Here is a 20,177-nt window from a genome sequence, read left to right on the forward strand (position 1 = left end):
ATGCCCCGTAAGTAAGGACTTAAATATTCATATGTAGCTCACATTAAGCTATCGTATGGCTTCAGAAGTAACACAGAACAATTCGCACAATCGAGAAAAAAAAATCTCGGATTTGGATCGACCATCTCTGACCGATAAATGGCACTATCTCGATCCGAGAAAAATGGCACTATCGGAGCCGATACCCGATATGAATATCGGATCGGCGCATCCCTAAACACAACATTTATCCATTAGTTTCATAATCTGCGTTTCATAAAGAACTTTGTTTTCCTACCTCCACGAGTGCCATTGAACGCGGAAAAAAAATACGCACCGCATACACACTGCAAACAGAGTAATGTGAACCTGGCATTATGTGTGTGCGCTGCGAGTGTGCATGAGTGCACGATCTCCAGGAGAGCACGCGAGCGCTGAATGGTTAAACACACTGGCAAGAATTAAAAAGTAATGCCATTTATAAACTTTAGCGACGATGTGACACTGCCTCGATTGTGCAAGTGACAATTCCTGTTTCAACTGTGCAGCGTGCAGCTCGCTTATAGACAGACGCGAGGTGTGGTGATTTGAAGCCATTTGCGTATTTTGAGAGAGAAAGAGAGAGAGCGCGTGCGCGCGGTGATTCACTCTCGCTGTTTGTGAAATTACGTCTCACAAGATTTTCAGATTACTTTAGAAGTTATTTAATGAAGAAATATGAAGGTGAGTACCTCACCTTCAGCATTATAATTATTTCACCCGCGCCGGACAGAGACTGAGACGGTGCCGCTGCATGTCGTGCCAATTGAGATCGTTTTTTTGAGATCGGCCTTTTTAGAGACCGCCGGTCAATCATCCCAAAGCGATTATCGGCCAATAATGATCGGTAGCCGATCAATCAGAGCACCCCTAGTATTTAAACAATACGTTTTGCCGTTGTTTAATGTGGAGTGACAGATCGCTGTAGCACATAGCGCACGTGAACTGATCATCTCCTCAACATTAATACCAGTTTCAGCACAAAATAAACATGACTAAACATCCGAAGGCAAGTTAAAAGAAAGAGTACAACTTTACAATCCGTATCCTGTCTCATGTAATCGCTCAATCAGTGTTTCAGCCGCGCAAAGACGTCAATATAACGTCTTGTAAACAATGTCACGTAACGTCACATTTACCTCAGAAAAAACATATTTGGTGACCATAAACTCATTAGTCAGATAGAAAAATAAACTGTAGAGAGGGGCATTTTGCTAAATATATGCACCAAATAACATATTCATTATAAATGTTACTGTTCTTCAATGTTTAATTTATGTTTGAATAAATCCATCAAGATTTTAGGACAGCCACCATTATGTTTCTATTTAAAAAAAAAGAATTGAAGTAGAAATATTATTATGTTGTAACTTTATTATTTTAAAAACTTCATTAAGTGTAATTTTAACAAATCAGTCAATTTTAACCTTCAATATGATAGTAATGTAGTACCAAATTACTCTCATGTATATTTTACAGCATTAGTTGAGAGATTTTTTTTTCCTTGAGAATATTTGGCAAGTACTGTACCTGATATATATCCAAAATCATCGATATTGAATCGAATCGGTAATCGAATCGAAAGCTTGTGAATGAGAATCGAATCGTGAAATTTGTGTCAAAACCCAGCCTTACAAAATAACACTGCCTAAAACTGAAAGTAAAACTATTTAAATATTTTTATTAACATTTAATATTTTGTTAATTGAAATAAAGCTTAAATAAAATTTAATTTAAATATTTAAAACTAAAAACTCATGAAAATTCTGCATTAATGGCAAGTAAAATAAGTTGAAGTACTAAAAGTTCAAAAACTGAAATAAATATAAATTAATGCTAAATATAAATATTTTTAAACTAAAACTGATAAAAATAACGAAAGCACACAACAAAATCACTAAAAATGGAAACTAAAATTAAAACTGTAAATATCAAAACAAAAGCTAATTCAAAACATGAATAAATACTACAATAGTATATAAATAATACTAAATTATAGGCAGTGGCCTTTTTGTGACTAATAAAGAGACCATTAAGAGGCCATTAAGCAAGCAACCAAACAAGAACACCCTAGCAACTCCATAGCAACGTCCAAACAACAACACTGGTCACCTTAGCAATGCCCTAGCAACCACCCAGAACGTCATAGCTTCACAACGATTTTTGCAAAGGCAAAACCTACATTTTCTTTAAAAACACATTTGTTTTGCTGGATGCAGTCCAGCGTAATCTCTTATCACATTTCTACTTAATACATGCACACAAAGAGCTCAACTTCATAGAGTCCTCAGATGTGTCAATTACATTTTTAAAGCCAAAAACAGCAGATGAATACCCAGTGCCAGCTTCATTCGTCCACGGCGCTGCACGTAGTCGCAGGAACGCTGACAGAAGTTCGATGTCAGCGTTTCTCACCACAAGGTGAAAAGAAACGCTTCTCAGAATAGGGACGTCAACACATCCAGAGGGATGTTAACACATTCTGCGGAGTAGGGCGCCTTGTAAGGGCACTGTAATGTGAGATAAACACCAGTCTTGTTGGCCATTTCTCTATTATCGAAGCGTCTCTTATGAACATCTTAAAATTAGCACACACACCCTAGCACTGCCAGTCTCCTCACAGCGCTCAAATGACTGAGGATGTGATGTAATGTCATATAATTACATGCCAAGACACTACAACAACCAGTCGTGCTCACTCAGCTGGCTAGAGATCTCACTGAGCTCTGGACAGTCTGTTATCTGTTGCATACTGGATAGAAAAAAGGCAAGTGCTGACTGAAATTGCCAGCTATGCAACTTGCAGGAGTCCAGGGATGCAACAGCCGGCCTGAAAACAACAAGGTACGAGACTATTTCAACGATTGAGGAAAAACGAATCGCTGGATTTGCCAAAGTCTGTCAGGTTAGTGGCATCAAATCTTTAAAAGATACTCAAGAGGTGTTTGAGATGCTTAGTAGAACTGCACAATTAATGGCATTTTAATCAAGAATGCAATTTCTGCTTCTCTCAGTCATCAGCAATATTTGGCCGCTGGATATTTATCCATCCCGAAAACATTGTTTTTATTTGGCATTTGCATTATATTGCATTGCTAACAAGCCTCCACAAGCTTTCGTATTTTTGGCATATTTGTTGTGGCTAAATCTGCGAGCAAACCTTCTCTGGCGAACTTTAATAAAACCAATGAGAATTGTCGTGATTAACGATCGCAATTATCATTTTTGAGCAAAATAATCTGTTTCAAAAATATTGTGAAGACCTACTTACTAGTAAGCAGTGTTGGTTAAGTAATTACTAGCTACTAATTACACCTAACAGTGTATACTTTCTCTAAAAAATCACTGCATTATTTATTACTAATTACTTTCTAAATCCCATATCAACCTCACCAGTTGAACAATATAAGAACAGACATGAAACTGCTCAGTTAAGTCTCTGTTAATTCTTTAAACTGACCAAAGTATTTAAGGAAGAAGATTCCCAAATCCATATTGTTTTAATTGTTCTATAGTCTATACAGTATTTAATGCAATTGCCATCAGAAGTAACTGTAATTACATTACAGAAAAATCTAAAGTAATCACTTTTTCTAAAGTAATTCGTTATTTAGTAATGCATTACACCCAACGCTACTAGCCAGGGAATTAAAAATGCATGAGCAAAACTGCATTATTATGCCTTTTCATAAAATATTCAGTTCTTGGTGTTATAGTCTGAGAAATAATCTACTTATTGCATTTGAATGAAGATTACAAAGACTAACTTGGACAAACATTTTTCCCAACCTGGTTCATTATTGTGGTATCAACTATTTCATATAAACCAAAGATGACATGCATAGACAAAACATTGCATAACTGTTCACTTTAAATGTCAATCAGAAAGACCTTACCATATAAGCGAGCGATTTATGGCCAGAATTATGGGTGGGGGATATGGCAAAAATATTGTATATCACGATTTTTTTAAAGAAATATCATGATTCACGATTTTATCACGATTCTTTATGATGTTGGTTTTTACTATTTTGCAAGCTGTCTGAGCATTACAGCTAATTTCCATATTATGAAGACAAAGCCTTTCAAGGTAACAAAATATAAAAAAAGAATGGAGGATATTTAGGCCAAAGTGGGCAAAGATAAAAATCTTTGTCATTATTTTATCTTTGTTATTAAAAAATAAAGTACCAAGATACACATTATAAATACACATATTATACAAGTAAAACGACAGTGCTTTATTTTAAGGTACAATACGTGTATTTAGCAGGAGCATTCAAGAATTTGAATGAACAAATATAAGATTAAAACTCTATATAGATTGATTCCTATTAAAGCAACTGTATTAAAGTTTTTCAGTTAAGAGTAGTGAGTGATTTTACTCTTTGTGTTTTGTTGTTTTATTAACATTAAAGCAATATTTTACCCAAAAATAAAAATTCTGTCATCTGTCTGTCTTTTTATACCATCATTTACTCACTCAAAAGTTGTTTAAACCTGAATGAGTTTCTTTCTTCTGCTGAACATAAATGCTATTTTGAAGAAGGTGAAAAAACATCAGTTGCTGGTCCACAGTGACTTCCATAGTATTTTTTTCCTACTATCAAAGTCAATGTGGATCAGTTACTGTTTGGTTACCCACATTCTTCAAAATATCTTATTTTGTGTTCAGCACAAGAAACAAATTAATACAGGTTTGGGACAACATGTGAGTGAGTAAATAATGACAGAAATTACATTTTTTGGTGAACTATCCCTTTAAATGACAGTTGGCACTGGCAGCATGTTTCTCTCAACTGTTTACTTTCAGACAGAGTTGAAAGACTTGTTGACAGAGGTTTGCACTGAATAGATCTGACCTTTTGCTGCAATGTACTGAGACACATGCATCAGTCTCTGGTGTGAGAGAATCTATGCAATCAAGACTATTAGATGGCCTTCTCTTCCAAAATGTAAGTAAATACCCAAAACTCTCACTAGAAGAGCAATACAACCTCACAGTCAATTGAGCAGCTTAATGAAAAACATGAACAAGAGCCTCGGGTTTTTCCCTCAATCTCTACAAAGACAGACGTCAGTCAATGGAGCAGATGGGTAAATCGCATTGTACCACTTATGATTATTCAAATAACCGATAACAACAACCACAGCCAACAGAAAATCTGAGCGCCGCCACCGACCAGAGCACTAGTGCGTGATGGATCTCTGCGATAATCTTCAAGCTGTCCACCTTGCTGTTGGGCATGACCATATGTTACAGAGGTGGATGCAAGAAGTGTTGGAGTTTGCTAATGGAGCATGACTCAGTGCCCACTGCGCCTCCATGAATTTTTATCATATTCCCTTTTACAGACTGAACCCGGTATCTTGCGTAAGCAGACCCGGTTTACACTTGGTATTAGCATGCCGTAGGATGCACTTTCTGTTTAAAATGCATGCAATGACGTTCTATTGTAATCAGAGATGCTTTGCTTAATCTGATCCCGTGTGACAAAGCATGCTTTAGTTTCAATATTAGTTTCACTATCCACTGGATTACTCTATTTTCACTGAACAGACGTTTGTTATTTAACTTAGTTTAGTCATTAAGTGCATGTCCTGGACCACAATTTAACTCTACAGGTAACGATCTGGTCGCTAGTCACCATGGAATCAAAAGGAAAGCACAAATGCTTTACATTAAAAACAACTGCACAGCCGACTGATATTACATTTCCTACAATGATGAATTTATAGAGAGAAACAGACCAAAAGAAAAAGAAAACCAGGAAGCAGAGCAAAGTGTTCATGTCGTCTGTACCGAGCACAAATCTAGAGTTAAGTACCAGAGAGCAGCGCATTTGTAGGAAAATGTTTGCACTTCGAAGTTATCATCATAAAGCAAAATTACTATGCAAAACTCAACACTATGACCATTAAAATACATGCTCGCTACACAGAAAAAATTCTTGCATAAAGAAAAACAGCAGATCCAGACCAATAACAAATAAAATACTACTTGAAATACAAGTGTCACCAAAACAAACGTTAATACAAAAGATTAAACTTTAAAAACAGGCAAAAAGCATCTTACAGATGCCATGAATTCAAAATTGAAGGTTGCTGCATTTATCAAAAATCAATGTAGAGTAAATTTACGCATTTGCCTCCCAACCTCCATGAAGACCAAGAATACTAATGCACTTACAAATACAAAAATACAAATTGTCCAGTTAAATGAAAACGTATTTCCACAATACAAACTGCAATCAAATGGCAATAGCAAGTAGCACACCATGGCTTTGTCTTGCTGTGACGTAAACCAACGTCTAGACTAGAGACATTTCAAGTATTAAATCATCTGCCATGCTCCATATCATCTCTATAAAGTGGCTCTAAAGTTCAAGACCATTACCTTCATCTCCGTCCACGGTGACGGTGATCCTCTCGAGTGAACTCACTTTCAGATCTTCAGCTGAAAGACATGAAAACATATTTATAATGAGAACAAGAGCAAGACGCTGAACAGATGAGTGAAAAGATTGCTTTGCTGAGATGTTCGATCAGACATTAAGTGGGACGGTCATAGAAATCTCATATGTAACCAGTTGAGTTGTAAGAAAGTAGACAGAAAAAAGCTAGAGATGCACCGATCAACCGGCCAGGGACCGGAATTAGCCGGTTTTCCGCATGATCGGCCCGGACCGGTGACCGGCGGTCAGTCTGCCGATTCCGAGCCGGTCTGTTGACGTCACACTTACGGCGACTGATAATGTATTGATGTCATGCCAGATGAGGCTTGCGCCGCCTGAGTGAGTGTGTGAGAGAGACTCGTACACAAATCAAAACAAATGAGCGCAACAGCACACACAGAAAGTTACAGATGCATACTTCGGTAGAAAAAAAAAAAGGAAATGTATAATATATGATTTAGGTACACAACATTGCACGAACAGAATGTTTCAACATGATTGCAATGTGATTTTATACAACTGTAGTTCAATAAACAAGAAGTTAAAATTAAGTGACTTGCATTTTAGACACAATACTGACTATTTTTGCTAAGCTTTGCTGATGAAAATAGCTCCAATCAAAGCCACAGCAGAACGGTTTTGTGTCATCGTTACTGAATGAATCCAAGTTTTGAACGAATCAAGTGAGTCAATGACTCAGTAACCAATTCATAAAGACAGTAGTCACTTGCCTCGTTTCTGAATGAATCAGCCGTTTGAACGAATCTGTTGAATGAAGGACTAAATGACTCACTCATTCAAACAGTCATTTGCCGCCACCTACTGGTTTGGTTTCATATTTGAAACTATCATTGCATTTTTGTTTAAAAATATTAATCTTATAAAATTCTTTATGCATTCTTAATTTTGCAGTGTAAATGCATATGGCACCTTAGCTTCATCAAACAGTCTGTGTAAATACATCTAATGCCACTTCAGATGCAGCTTCTGTGTTTGCTGCAGTGGGAAGATGGAGTTTGTTGATACTGATTTCATTTGAATGGTAACAGCTGTACAGTTTCTTATTATTCAAACTGCATTAATTGAAACAATGTAAGAATTTGACATGAAAGATGACATTTAATAAGGACAGTGAAAAAATTACAATTTAAGACACAGTGAGAAATTAAATCCTGTTTTGTTATATACAGCTACTCTTTTTCAGTTAGTTGTTATTTCTATCTCTTTTCTAGTCACAGAGCATTATTTTGAGAGTTGTTTAAGTGAGAGAACATCTGTAACTTTGTCCAGATTGGAGGAATTGTAAAGTTTAATATATTTTTATTTAAATAATTTTTTTGCATTAAAAAAAGTATACATTTTTGTTTGTATATGTTGTCAATTATAGTTTTTAGAAAGAAAATCGGAATCGGCAAAAATCGGTATCGGCAGGTCACACTTGAAAAATCAGAAATCGGAATCGGCCAAGAAAAATGCAATCGGTGCATCTCTAAAAAAAGCAATTATATTTACCCATCATGCTGGGCTTTTTGATATTAGGAAATGTGAATTACTTTAGATCTACACAGAAACACATGTGCCCAACAATGTTCCCCAAAACTGTGCCCTAAATAGAAATAGTTTAGATCTGTTACTCAAACTATTTGAAATAAAAAGCATATTGGTTGAAGAACTTGGTTGGTAATCAGTCAGTTGAAAGGGTTAGTTCATTAACTACAGCAATTGTGCTCTTGATTGACGTTATTTTGGATAAGCGTCTCAAATAAATGACTAATTAGTAATGCAACTGGTTGATTGCAGCTAAATGTTTGTATTTTTGCAATGAAAGCAAACTGTGCTTGAGAGTGTGCTGTTAACCGGGAGGCACAGACATCTGCAGCTCTAGATATACTTCATGCTGCTGGTCGAGACCATTAAAGATGTACGTGAGCTGTTTATAACACACTTTTATTCAGCCTCGAAATCTAATACATTTGTGATTAACATTTACATTTTCAGACAATAAAGACCAATGTGAAACTTACAAGTCTACCGTGCGACATCATATTTTCAAATTAGTTACAAAATTTGATCAATCATAATCATAATACTATAACAATAATAGTGATCGTAGTAATACATTTTATTTTTTATACAATTTACATTTGAGTCATTCAATGTCAAATCAACCAAATTTCAGAAACTTCCCTGGCTCAATTTTTTGATTGACATTTTTTTCTGAACAAAGACAAGCATAAATCGGGATGAAAGCCAAAACATTAAATGTCATGGATGTATAATTACGGAGTAATCCACTATTTTGTAAAGGGGGGTCAACATGACAATTTTCGAGAGAGATTTTAAGCCAAATTACAGGGGGTTTTGTGCACAGATATTGGTAGTTAATATATTAGTTAAAATATGTTGACTTCAACAATCTTTGTTGCCAATGGTGACAGTTCTAAAATGGGAAAAAGCAATTTATGTGTTTTTTCACAAAGTATGCATGCATGCATGCATGTAACTCAAAAAGTATTAAAGATATCTTAATATCCTTAGATTTTAGTTCTTAGTAGGGCTGCACGATTATGACAAAAATCATCATTGTCGATTATTCCCTTGAAATTGTAATTGCGATTAATTACGATTATCACAATTTAAATGATGTTTATACCATTGCTTGATGCATGCCGTATTGTTATATGAAAATAAACAAGCTGAAAACACTCTAACTAGAAAACCTTTAGTGCTTTTCTATAGTATTAAGCCTCAAATGTCAAATATACATCGGATTGGTTTCTTCTTTAAAGGTGCTGTATGTAAGTTTTTGACTCTACTAAAGCATAAAAATACCATATTATGTTTGCAGACATTTAAGAAACATGCTACGTTAACATACTTGTTTATCTGAAAAACAATGCTACAGTCAGTTATTCTCCTTTGAAAATTCCGGGCCGGAATGTCGGTCTCTGTTTTGGTTTGTGAAACCCGCCCACTGCCAGTTTACCCAATTATATTTCGGCACCCCGGGTTGCCAGTTGGCGGAAAACACAGCGCATTTCATTTCATTCATTGTCAAGTGCGCTCTTTCCTGTTGGTGTTGTCAATCTGGCAACCTGAGTGTGCGTCAAGTCTGAGGAGGAGGGGCCGGGTGAAAAAAAACCCCTCTCCAATATTTTGAATTTGGACTGCAATACCTAGTTCAACCACTCGGTGTGCAATCCACCATACAGCACCTTTAAATTATATTAAAGAAGAAAAAATTATGAATGGTATTATAATGTTATACTAAAAATAAAACAATGGAAAAACCCTTAAGATAACATGTAGAAAGAAAAAAACATATCTTCAGCGTGCAGAATAACATAAGTGGATTATGTTAATTGCCACTTTGAACGATTACGTAATTGTGGCATCCATAATTGTAATTGCGATTAGAAATTCGATTAATTGTGCAGCCCTAGTTCTTAGCACACTTTTCTTTGTTTTCCTATTTTTAAGGCCTTATGTGGTTCATTTCCAGAGATACAGAGATTCCAATGTGGCTCCATGAGTAAATTGTTAAATTGTACACATTTTCAGTGGTCAAAAATAGGGCTGTGCGATATGGACAAAAAAAAACCTATCACGATTTCTTTGATCAATTTTGCGATTTCGATTTTAATCATGATTTTGACACACACAGACATGCTTTACAGTCATTAATCAACCCTCTACGCACACCTTGGCAATATAATCGCCATTGGCTAGTAAATTTTTTTGTTTACTCGCCAGACTGATATACTATTTTACACGCACACACACACACGCACACACACACACGTTTACTTAGCTATCTAAATGGGGACATTACATAGACTTCGATTGTTTTTATATACAGATAGTTATACACTTTTTAACCTAAACCCACCCCTAACCCTACCCCTCACAGAAAACTTTCTGCATTTTTACTAGGGATGGGCGGTATCTTATCGTTTGCGATATACCGGTAAATTCTCCCCACGATAAGAATTAGTCTTCCTGCTATAATAACGATAAAGTCTAGTTGTTGACATATTTCTGTGTGTGACAGTGTGGAGCGACATCACGGAAAGCGGACGTGAAATTGAGGAGGAGTAGCTGATATATTTTAAAGCCCATATCGCCCATCCCTAATTTTTACAATTTCAAAAATAAAAAAAAAACTTTGTTTACTTTATTTTTATAACAGTTTTACAAATGAGGACATCCACAAATTGAGGTTTTTGCCGATTTTGTCAGGCTTTGCTCACTTTTGGCGATAACTGGATACCTTCCTGGAGCATCGTCAGTAGTATTTCTTCTGCTATGGATATGTGGAGTTTCTGTGCAAGAGCGCCCCTCTGGCTTCATGAATTAAACAGTCTTTACATTACGTGTGAACTATTTTGGGTAAAAATAGGAAAGATAATACTTTTCTTAAAAGAAACAGGATTCCCTGAATTATCGTCATTGACATCGTTATCGTAATAAATACCATAAATATCGTGATATATTTTTAAGCCCATATCGCTCATCCCTAGTGTAGAGTAGGGCTTGTTGTTTGTCATTTCTCCGATCACAAATGCCATGTAGTGCGTCGATTCAGCGTGGTATGCAAGACTCTAGCTCTCTCTCTTTGCATGTGTGAGAAACACAGCGCTTTCAGTAAAGCGACGGCGAGTCGTGCGACTTCACACTAGTTTACGGTGCGTCAAATACAGGTGCGCTGCGTGCTACATACTGCGCATGACTGTGAAACAGTAGACTTTAATTATATGCATTTATGGTGTAATTACTAAATTTCCGTGTCAATCCATGTTAATTTTTACTGCGAATAATGCGCTGTCACTTTAATTCAGCGCGTGCAGCACAGCAGAAATAGACTCCGTGTGGAAACGATCGCAGCATTACTGCTGCAGACGCACCGCTCCTGGAGCGCACTGCCGGACCGCAATCGCGTTCAGTGTGAACGCTCTGATCCGTTAACATGGGCGCGGAAAAAATACACAACACAGACGGAGTGTGTGAACCTGGCTTTACGTTTGTATGCCCGCCCGGTCTGTTCTGTTCTCGTGCTCCATTTAGGCACGCTGCATTCTGATTGGTTCGGGCAGCATACTGCGGGAGGTCGGGGCGCGGAAAATCGTGCTATAAAGCGATTTAGAAATCGCGCCCGCTCAAATCGCGATTTTATGACGATTTCGATTCATCGCACAGCCCTAGTCATAAACCAAACCAAGTGTGGGTCACAAAATTATCAAAATAATTTTTTCTAGCCAAGGACCTCTGGTTTAGTTGACATGGAGCGACCATTTATATTTTACATTTAACAGAATATGTTATCCAAAGTGACATATAATGAGGAACATCACAAGCTAATATGAAAATAACAGTTTTTTAAAAGTTTTAAAATGTTTATATTGTAATAATCTATGGAAACGTAACCAGGTAATTGCCTCTAGTTGTTAGAAAGTAGCTTTATGATTGTATGTTAGCAAAAAGGAGGAAATATATCTAGTGGTTGTTAACCCTTGTCTGGTTACAAAAAGGTTGCAGGTTCATATCCTGCAAGGGTTGATCACCATCAATCACCATTGTTGTGTTCATGATCAAGTAACAGAAAAACAGCAATACGTTTGAAATACAAATACACTATGTCTAACTTGAACAGCATTTCCATTGCTAATTTTTTTTTTCAATATCATATTCATAACCTAGCTTAATATACAGAGACAACTATTCCGAAGTTGATTTCAATGATAAATGTAAACACTGTGAACCAAACACAGCTTTAGGACAGGACTTTTCAACCAATGGCAGACATGGGGACCCTACAGACTAAAAACCAAAAGAGTCCAACCGTTCATTAAGGCTTAAAAGTCACTATTTGCTAACTTCCACCAGACTTAGTGACCGAATTAAACCAACCCCCATTCCTTCAACGACACGCCCTTTTTCCGAAACCCCGCCCTCCTCAGACATGCCAGCAATGTCAGCACAAAATGATTGACGGACGAAGCGCGTCTCTGATTGGCTAAAACGAGGACGGGCCGCTCCCCTGACTCTTTGCCGTTTACAGAGCCTGTCACAGAGACAGTTGTGATTTGTAAAGACACTATTCAGTGATAACAGCCAGGTAATAGGGGCGTTTTATTTGTGGTATGTGGAGAAAAAAATAGCTTACAGCACCTTTAAGCCACAAGTGTTTCAGCCGTTTATGTAATGATCGTTCCTCCAGCACAGAAGCGAACGCTGAGCTGTTCGAGTTGAGGAGTCAGCATTACAATGGAGTAAAACAACTAGAGTTAAAGTACAGAGAAAGTTAAGCGTAGCGTTCGATCAGGTCTGCGTAACGTCGACTGCGCTACAGCATTATGACGCCATTTCTGTGCCACACAACTGCAGTCGCTTGACGTCGACATTCTTAACATTGCGACGCTCAGCGCTGCTTTGAACGTACAAAGGAACGGAATCTGCCGCCCGCTCTTTATTATTGCGTTGACTTCACGAAGTGGGACGATAGCGACATTGCGATTTCGAATAAATCCAAATGTCACGATGAGAGAAAAGCACGGTTAAATCACAAAGAGCTTTCGGTATTTAAATGGAGGCGATAAAGCTCGGCTGCAAAATGCTCACGGCTTGCGTCAACACAATGAACGATCCGAACAAGGTCAAGCTAAACGGGGTTTGTACAACTCGCTCCAGACTTATTTGCTTTCGACATCAGAGAATGGAAAACAAATGCGTCGCTGTGAGACGTAACGACACTAATGTGACCTCAAACAATAACTGTCGCGTTCGAACATCCGTGTCGTCGAAACCGAACCTTTTATCTTCTTGTCTTCGCTGACAACTAGGGATGAAATCGGCTCGCTGGAGAACTATAGCCTCGCCAGCCATTTCTGCTCACGCTCGAAGATCCGTAGAAATCGACGTCGAGGTTAAAACATAATATACACGGCGTTTCCAGAAAACGCGCGATAACGGAACGCTTCGGACGACGGCGATTCATTCGAAGAGACAACCGTTGCGGGAGAGTTCGCCAAGCGTTCCAGATTCATACATTTTGCCCCGTCAGGTTTCAACGCTTTTAGTCGAAACATCTCTTTTCGATCGCACAAAGCCTTACGTAAGGCACTGTTTCCCCCCCATCAGCTATTTGATGGCGAACAGAAAGTGGTCGAGTCTTTTCGCGAATTCCAACACAACATCTGCTGTTACAAGTGGAGCCCAAAGTTGGCCAATCTGCTGCATCGACTAATAACAAACTAATAAAGGCTGTTTGGATGCACTATTTACGTCGTAAACCGTTTGGCCAGCGAGGAAACAAGGTTAAGAAAACCGTTGATCGACAGCGCTACTAGCGCTACAGCCTAGCTGTCAAAATAGCGAATAAACGACATTCGCGTAAATAATGCTAATTTAGAAGCTCGACGCGGCGTAGTTTTCCTTCGATCTCCGTCTCCATTAAGACTTTATCTGGTCAACACAACGTCCTACCTGATATATCCGACAGATCGCGATGTCCCTGCGGTAAATTAGTAATCCATTGGAGAATCGTGGAAAATCATCGACGATCGGCGCTGGAAACGTCGTCCGAAAATGTAAGGAAGGTGTCGGGATGCGAATCCGACAAAATCGCTCCTCAATCGCACTCGTTGTCGGTGGTAATCCTCTCCGCTTCTGAAACGGACTGAAGGATACACAAACCTCCCACTGTGGAAACCGCCCCGTCCGTTTTCTATTGGAAGGTAAACCGTCTCGGCGTTCCTTTAATCGCAAAGATACATGGGACTTGTATGTTTTGAATGGAACACTCGCGTTGGGACAATGATGACGTAAACTACATTTCCCATAGTTCAACAGCGAGTGGGAAAATATCGCCAGGCTCCGCCCACTTTCACGCGCCCGCTCTTTGCGTACAATTATATTTGATGATGAAAAGTCTAAACGTTTATTTGAATAAAAGAAACAAACAATCACCCGGTCCTTATTCGTTTTATGTATTGTAATTTAAAATTGCATTCACGAAAATGTTGTAATAATAATAACAACAACAGTGTCATCTTACACAATCTAGCACTACATCTGCACAAAATACTTAGTATTTTCTTCTAACACCGTGGTGAAAAAGGTCCCCAAATATCAAAGTCCTCCTCTTACATGGGTATTGATATATTTTACGTCTGCAGAAAATTCATGTGTTTAATGTATGTACCCTATCCCACTCATTTTACTAAATTAGCCTGTAACTTGAGTAATATATACATTTTTTTATTTTTCATTTAAAATGAATATTATATATAATCAAATATTTTATATTAATATATTTAAGTTATGTGTACACTGCAAGAGATGTGTTAAAAATGACACGTTGTGCAGAATTTTAACACGTGGTGAGTGTGCTTTTGGACAACACGTGTCAAATTTAACACAATTTGTGTGTTAAGATGGATCACACATCTACTGTGTAATGTAATTTAACACATTTAATGTGTCATTTTAAAATTATGTTATTCTTACTGTTGTTGTTACCCCCCCTCGTGATGTTCCAAGCCTTTGACTTCCATAGTTGCAAAGAACAAAAAAAATGCTATGGAAGTCAGTGGCTACCGTCAACTGTCTGATTAGCAACATTCTATAGAATATCTTTTGTGTTCAGCAGAAGAAAAGATGTGAGTCCGACAGCATTGTGATTCCCCTCAAACCAGGCCAGCCAGAGTGAAAAGAGCGGGATCCGCCGCAGTTTAAAAAGACAAGAGGCACGACGTGATTGGCCGACAAAAAAAATAGCCGTTAATATTTTAAGTTTAATATATTGAGATGTATATATTGTATATTCATTTTATTAATGATTTTTATTAATTCTAGAGCTTTTTATGTGCTACCATATGAAATATATGTATTGTTTTTATTTCCATAAACACAAACTGCCCGCCCAGGAGATAACACATTTATTGTGTCAATCTGTCCAAAGGCATTTTTTTTTAAATTACATATTGTGTGTTAAAATCCTACACAACATGTGTCAGAATGCTGTCAACACAACCATGTGTGTTGTTTTTTGACACATCTGTTTTTGCCGTGTATGCTGCAACCTGTCAGAGGGAAGAAAAAAGCAAAACCACCAAACACAAACACTAGAGGGAGGGAAAACATGAGAAACAAAAAATACAATAAAAGTTAGAAGTAAAAAAAAAATGAATTAGTTACAATGAAATATGGTTATGCATTAAAATAAAAAATGAGGGACATAAAAGGAAGAGACAATTAAAAACAGTGAAGTGTTTGTAGATGTATATAGTTATATATGAATGTGTCACGTGTTGGTTTCTGTTTAGTTCCTGTCTGCCCTTATTTGGTTCAGTTCCTGTTCTCGTTTAGTTAATCATCTCATTAGTTCCCTTTGTTTGGGTTTTGCTTATAAATCCTCAGTTCTCCCTTAGTCTGGGTCCGTTCACCGTCATGTTTAGTTTGCTCTTTGATGTCTGTGATTTATCTGTCTCCTGGTTATTCTCCTGATTTGAAGTTGGAATTAAAGATTGTGTGCTGGATTACTCCTGCGTCGTGCGCCTGTCTCCTTAGAGCACAGTAACTGTGACAGAATGTATATGTCAAGAAATTGTCTTGAACGTTAATTCATAATTGTCTCAATGAAATACAGTAAGTGAGGTTCTAGTTCAAAACAAAACCATGAGCAGCATTAATGGATTATTTTTTCCTCTGTAAATGCCACCCAATAGCTCCCTTCATAACTCTAAACAATCTTGCAATGTTTTGAGACACTTTTCTCTTTGTAGACCTAAAGATTTCTGTTGTTCACGTCAAGTCAAGTCTCTAGTATTTCCTCATTTCTGTGTGTCGCAGGGACAGACTCGGACGCGAGGCGACATCTGAGTTCTGGTACACTGATCCTGACTAACGTTCAGTACAGCGATACGGCGGTCTATCTTACATTGTTTAGAGCATAAGAAAAAAATGGTAAAATAACATTTTTTTTTAATTATATTTTATTCATAAGTTATGCTATGTACTCTGTAGAGGACACCAGGACTCCGTTTTTCTAAAAATAAAATGATGAAAAGGCAAAAACAATGGGAATTTTTTTTAAATCACCAATCAATTTTTAGGTGTCAGGATTTTTTTATAAATAACTTTGTTTAAGGATGGTTCTCAGCTATGTTATAAAATATATAACAAAATGATTTGATATACCATTTTGCTTTATGAAAATGAAATAATAAATGAAGATAAATGGGGCTTCCCACTGTATACACTCTACTGTATCTATCATATAATGTAAAAAGATGTGTAATAATGGGAGTAATAATTGGCAACATTTTCATAACACCTAATATTTCATCAAAATATTGAAACAATTATAATTACAAAATATTATCATATTTCCATAAGGATGTACAACTGTATCACTAAATTAATGTCAGCCATTTTTAAAAACCAAGGAGAAGGAGTGGTCACGGTGAAACATCCAATCATTTGGTATCTGTGGAAAGCCCTGAATGTGCTCTGTAATGGACATCCAGACCTACCGCAAAAAAAATCGCAGACGATTTTATTGCGCGATTCTGAAACTGAAGAAATCGTTCGCGATAATGACAGCTGTTTGCATAGCTTCTCAGTGAACTAAGGCTCTGTGAAGTAAATGCTGCTCCATCTGAAAGCATGTGAAAATACCACATTTAATAACATATTTTTACTCCAAACTCACTTCATAACGTCATTCGAGTGTTTGAAATAAATCCTTCTGTGAGATGATGTGGCTTCTTACACAGAATAAGGCACGCAACATATTTCATAGTATTTAAGCAGTGATAAAGGCATTTCATTATAAATATACTTTATTTTAATGAAAATTATAATAATAAGAACTCAGATAAACCGTATATTGCCGTAGTCGTGTGTTTATTAGTCACGTTAAATCAATGAAAGCAGTTGAATCTTCTGTTTATTCAGCTGCAGCGATAGGCATTTTCTGGGTTTCTTCTGCGAGGTGTATTTGGAGTTTCAGCGCGAGAGCGCCCTCTTGCCTTTGGATGGAGATTTACTGCTGATCACAGAACCGTGCTTCACTGAAAGATACGCATGACAATCACAGCTTCTGTCGAATCGCGATCTCGATTCCATTTCGATTTATCGTGCAGCCCTACTAACAACACCCTAGAAACCTCTCAAACATCCTCAGCAGCATCCCAAAACACCCTAACAACACCCTAGAAACCTCAAACCCCTTTAGCAACAACCCAGAACACCCTAGCAACACTCTAGAATTCTCAAACCCCCTTAGCAACATCCCATAATACCTTAGCAACACTCTAGAAACTGTCGAGATTAGGGAGTAAGACAACATTTATTTTCTCTGTATAGAAACATGGATATTCTGGTATTATATAGTTAGTTGCATTTTATGATTTGGCATTATTTCTTCCCTGCCCTCTGTGACCCCATCAAAACAGATGTTTGACCCATTTAAAACTGGATGCTTTTTTCTGTCAAAGAATAAAAAAAAAAATCTCTTACAATTCGGACATTTTCCCCCACACAATTCTAACTTTTAAGACTTCTGAGTATACATCTTGCAATTCTGAGTATGCGTTTCTGTTTGTTTCAGTCGGCTGCATTAACATATCAGTTTTCTTTCTCACGTCACTAGCTTTAAATATGCAACTTCACAAATGCATAAAAGTGACCAAGTGGACATAAACCACTGCAAATAGATGGTAACAATCGTGACATCAAACATTTGGGTCGATGTGCGTGTGTTTTGGTCACATTGGGTCTCATTCACTAAGCAAGCGTATGCACAAATTTGTGCACGAAACCTATGAACGTTTTCATGAACAAATCATGATTCACTGAAACATTCATACCAAAATTTATTATGAATTTAAGAAAAAATATAGGAACAGCTGAAAGCACACATACACAGAAATCGCACTCTGGCCACACTCTAATCTATTTGTGACCCTGGAGCACAAAACCAGTCTTAAGTCGCTGGGGTATATTTGTAGCAATAGCCAAAAATACATTATATGGGACAAAATTATTGATTTTTCTTTTATGCCAAAAATCCTTAGGATATTAAGTAAAGATCATGTTCCATAAAGATATGTTGTAAATTTCCTACCATAAATATATAAAAACTTAATTTTTGATTAGTAATATGCATTGTTAAGAACTTCATTTGGACAACTTTAAAGATGATTTTCTCAATATTTAGATTTTTTTGCCCCCTCAGATTCCAGATTTTCAAATAGTTATATCTCGGCCAAATATTGTCCTATCCTAACAAACCTTACATCAATGGAAAGCGTATTTATTCAACTTTCAGATGATGTATAAATCTCAATTCCGAAAAATTAACCCTTATGACTGGTTTTGTGGTCCGACGATAAAATTTATATTTCATCTTAAAATAATTTCATCATATACAGTGAAAGTAAGAAAAGCTGCGTTAGACTATGTACATGTACAGCCAGCTATTGAAAAAAGCTCTGTAAACTGGGTCTGTATAAAAGATGTTTTGTGTATAAATTGTTATTATGTAACTGATTTTGAGGACTGCACACTTGGCATTGCTCAAAAATCTGGCGAGCGTGCATCTGTAGACAGTGCGTGTCATATGGGTTTGCGTGGAGTATCTTTGACGAGAGTAATGATCGGCTGGAAGGAAAACCGTTATATGGAGATGGTCTGGGCGTGTTTCATGCAAACGACTAACTTTGTGCACGTGGCGGCTCACTTAGAATACTTCAAATTAGGGATGTAACGATATGAAAATGTCTTATCACGATTATAGTGACCTAAATTATCACGGTTATCAGTATTATTACTGTATTGTTAAAATTTGCCGGAATGTACTGACACAAATCGTTTCAGCAAGCTTTGTATTTAAAATCAACAAACAATAAATAAAATGACTTTTTGTTGCATAAACATTACCAAAGATGTCCGGATTTTAAATGACAACATGACTGAATAGCATGTACGAATTGTTCAAATAAAGCTTTAAATAAAGAAAGGGGTTAAGTCAAAATGATAATTAATAAATAATTACATGTAGCCTATTGTATCTGCTCCATAAATAATTATAGATACCTTATACGAATTGTTTGGATGTGTAGAATCCACATAAATTGTTTTTCATCAACAGGTTAAAATTTACAGCAGGGCATGCAAATTTGGTCCGTTTTTTGGCCAGACAGAAACTGCACACAGGCTGAATGTAAATGTAACTCTCTGTAAATCCGCTCTCTGACACTGGGTGGCGCTTTTTGAACAGCAGAATTAGAGCGGTTTCCCGTAACCTCCGAGGACAAAGCAGTATTAGGCCTACTTTATTAGGTATTACATGGAGCGAAGATGAAAACAATGCCATCGAATCTTTTCTGAAGACAGCCAGAACCTTCAGAGGTACATTTATATAATTAATTCATTCATATATTAATTTGTATAATTCCCTTAGCACTCTTTTAAAACCGCCCAGCTTTCTGCCATGTTTCGACACAAAACGAAACTAACGTTTGACCGTCAAATGATCGTCGAACCGGTAATCGTTCCATCCCTATTCCAAATTCACTAACATTATGACGAGGTTAAGAACAAATTCATGTGTGTATGCACTAGGTGTGTGCAATATTGACAAAAAATTATATCTCGATATTTTCTGGGATTTTATCGATAACGATAATTAGACGATATTTT

At 37.0% G+C, this 20,177-nt stretch overlaps 1 protein-coding gene across 1 annotated transcript in view; it reads right to left on the minus strand.

The window, feature by feature from the left end:
• Positions 1-14,179, minus strand: part of LOC107690809 (AT-rich interactive domain-containing protein 4B-like) — a 101,540-nt gene extending 87,361 nt beyond the window's left edge. The window contains exons 1-2 of the mRNA XM_016489224.1: positions 13,956-14,179; positions 6,416-6,475 (exon numbers count right to left, since the gene is read on the minus strand). Coding sequence (XP_016344710.1) covers positions 6,416-6,421 — 6 coding nt within the window. The 5' untranslated portion in view covers positions 6,422-6,475; positions 13,956-14,179. The remainder of the gene's footprint in view (positions 1-6,415; positions 6,476-13,955) is intronic.
• Between the last annotated feature and the right edge of the window lie 5,998 nt (positions 14,180-20,177).

This window comes from Sinocyclocheilus anshuiensis, unplaced genomic scaffold (assembly GCF_001515605.1).
Source record: "Sinocyclocheilus anshuiensis isolate Anshui unplaced genomic scaffold, SAMN03320099.WGS_v1.1 scaffold2584, whole genome shotgun sequence".
NCBI lineage: Eukaryota > Metazoa > Chordata > Actinopteri > Cypriniformes > Cyprinidae > Sinocyclocheilus > Sinocyclocheilus anshuiensis.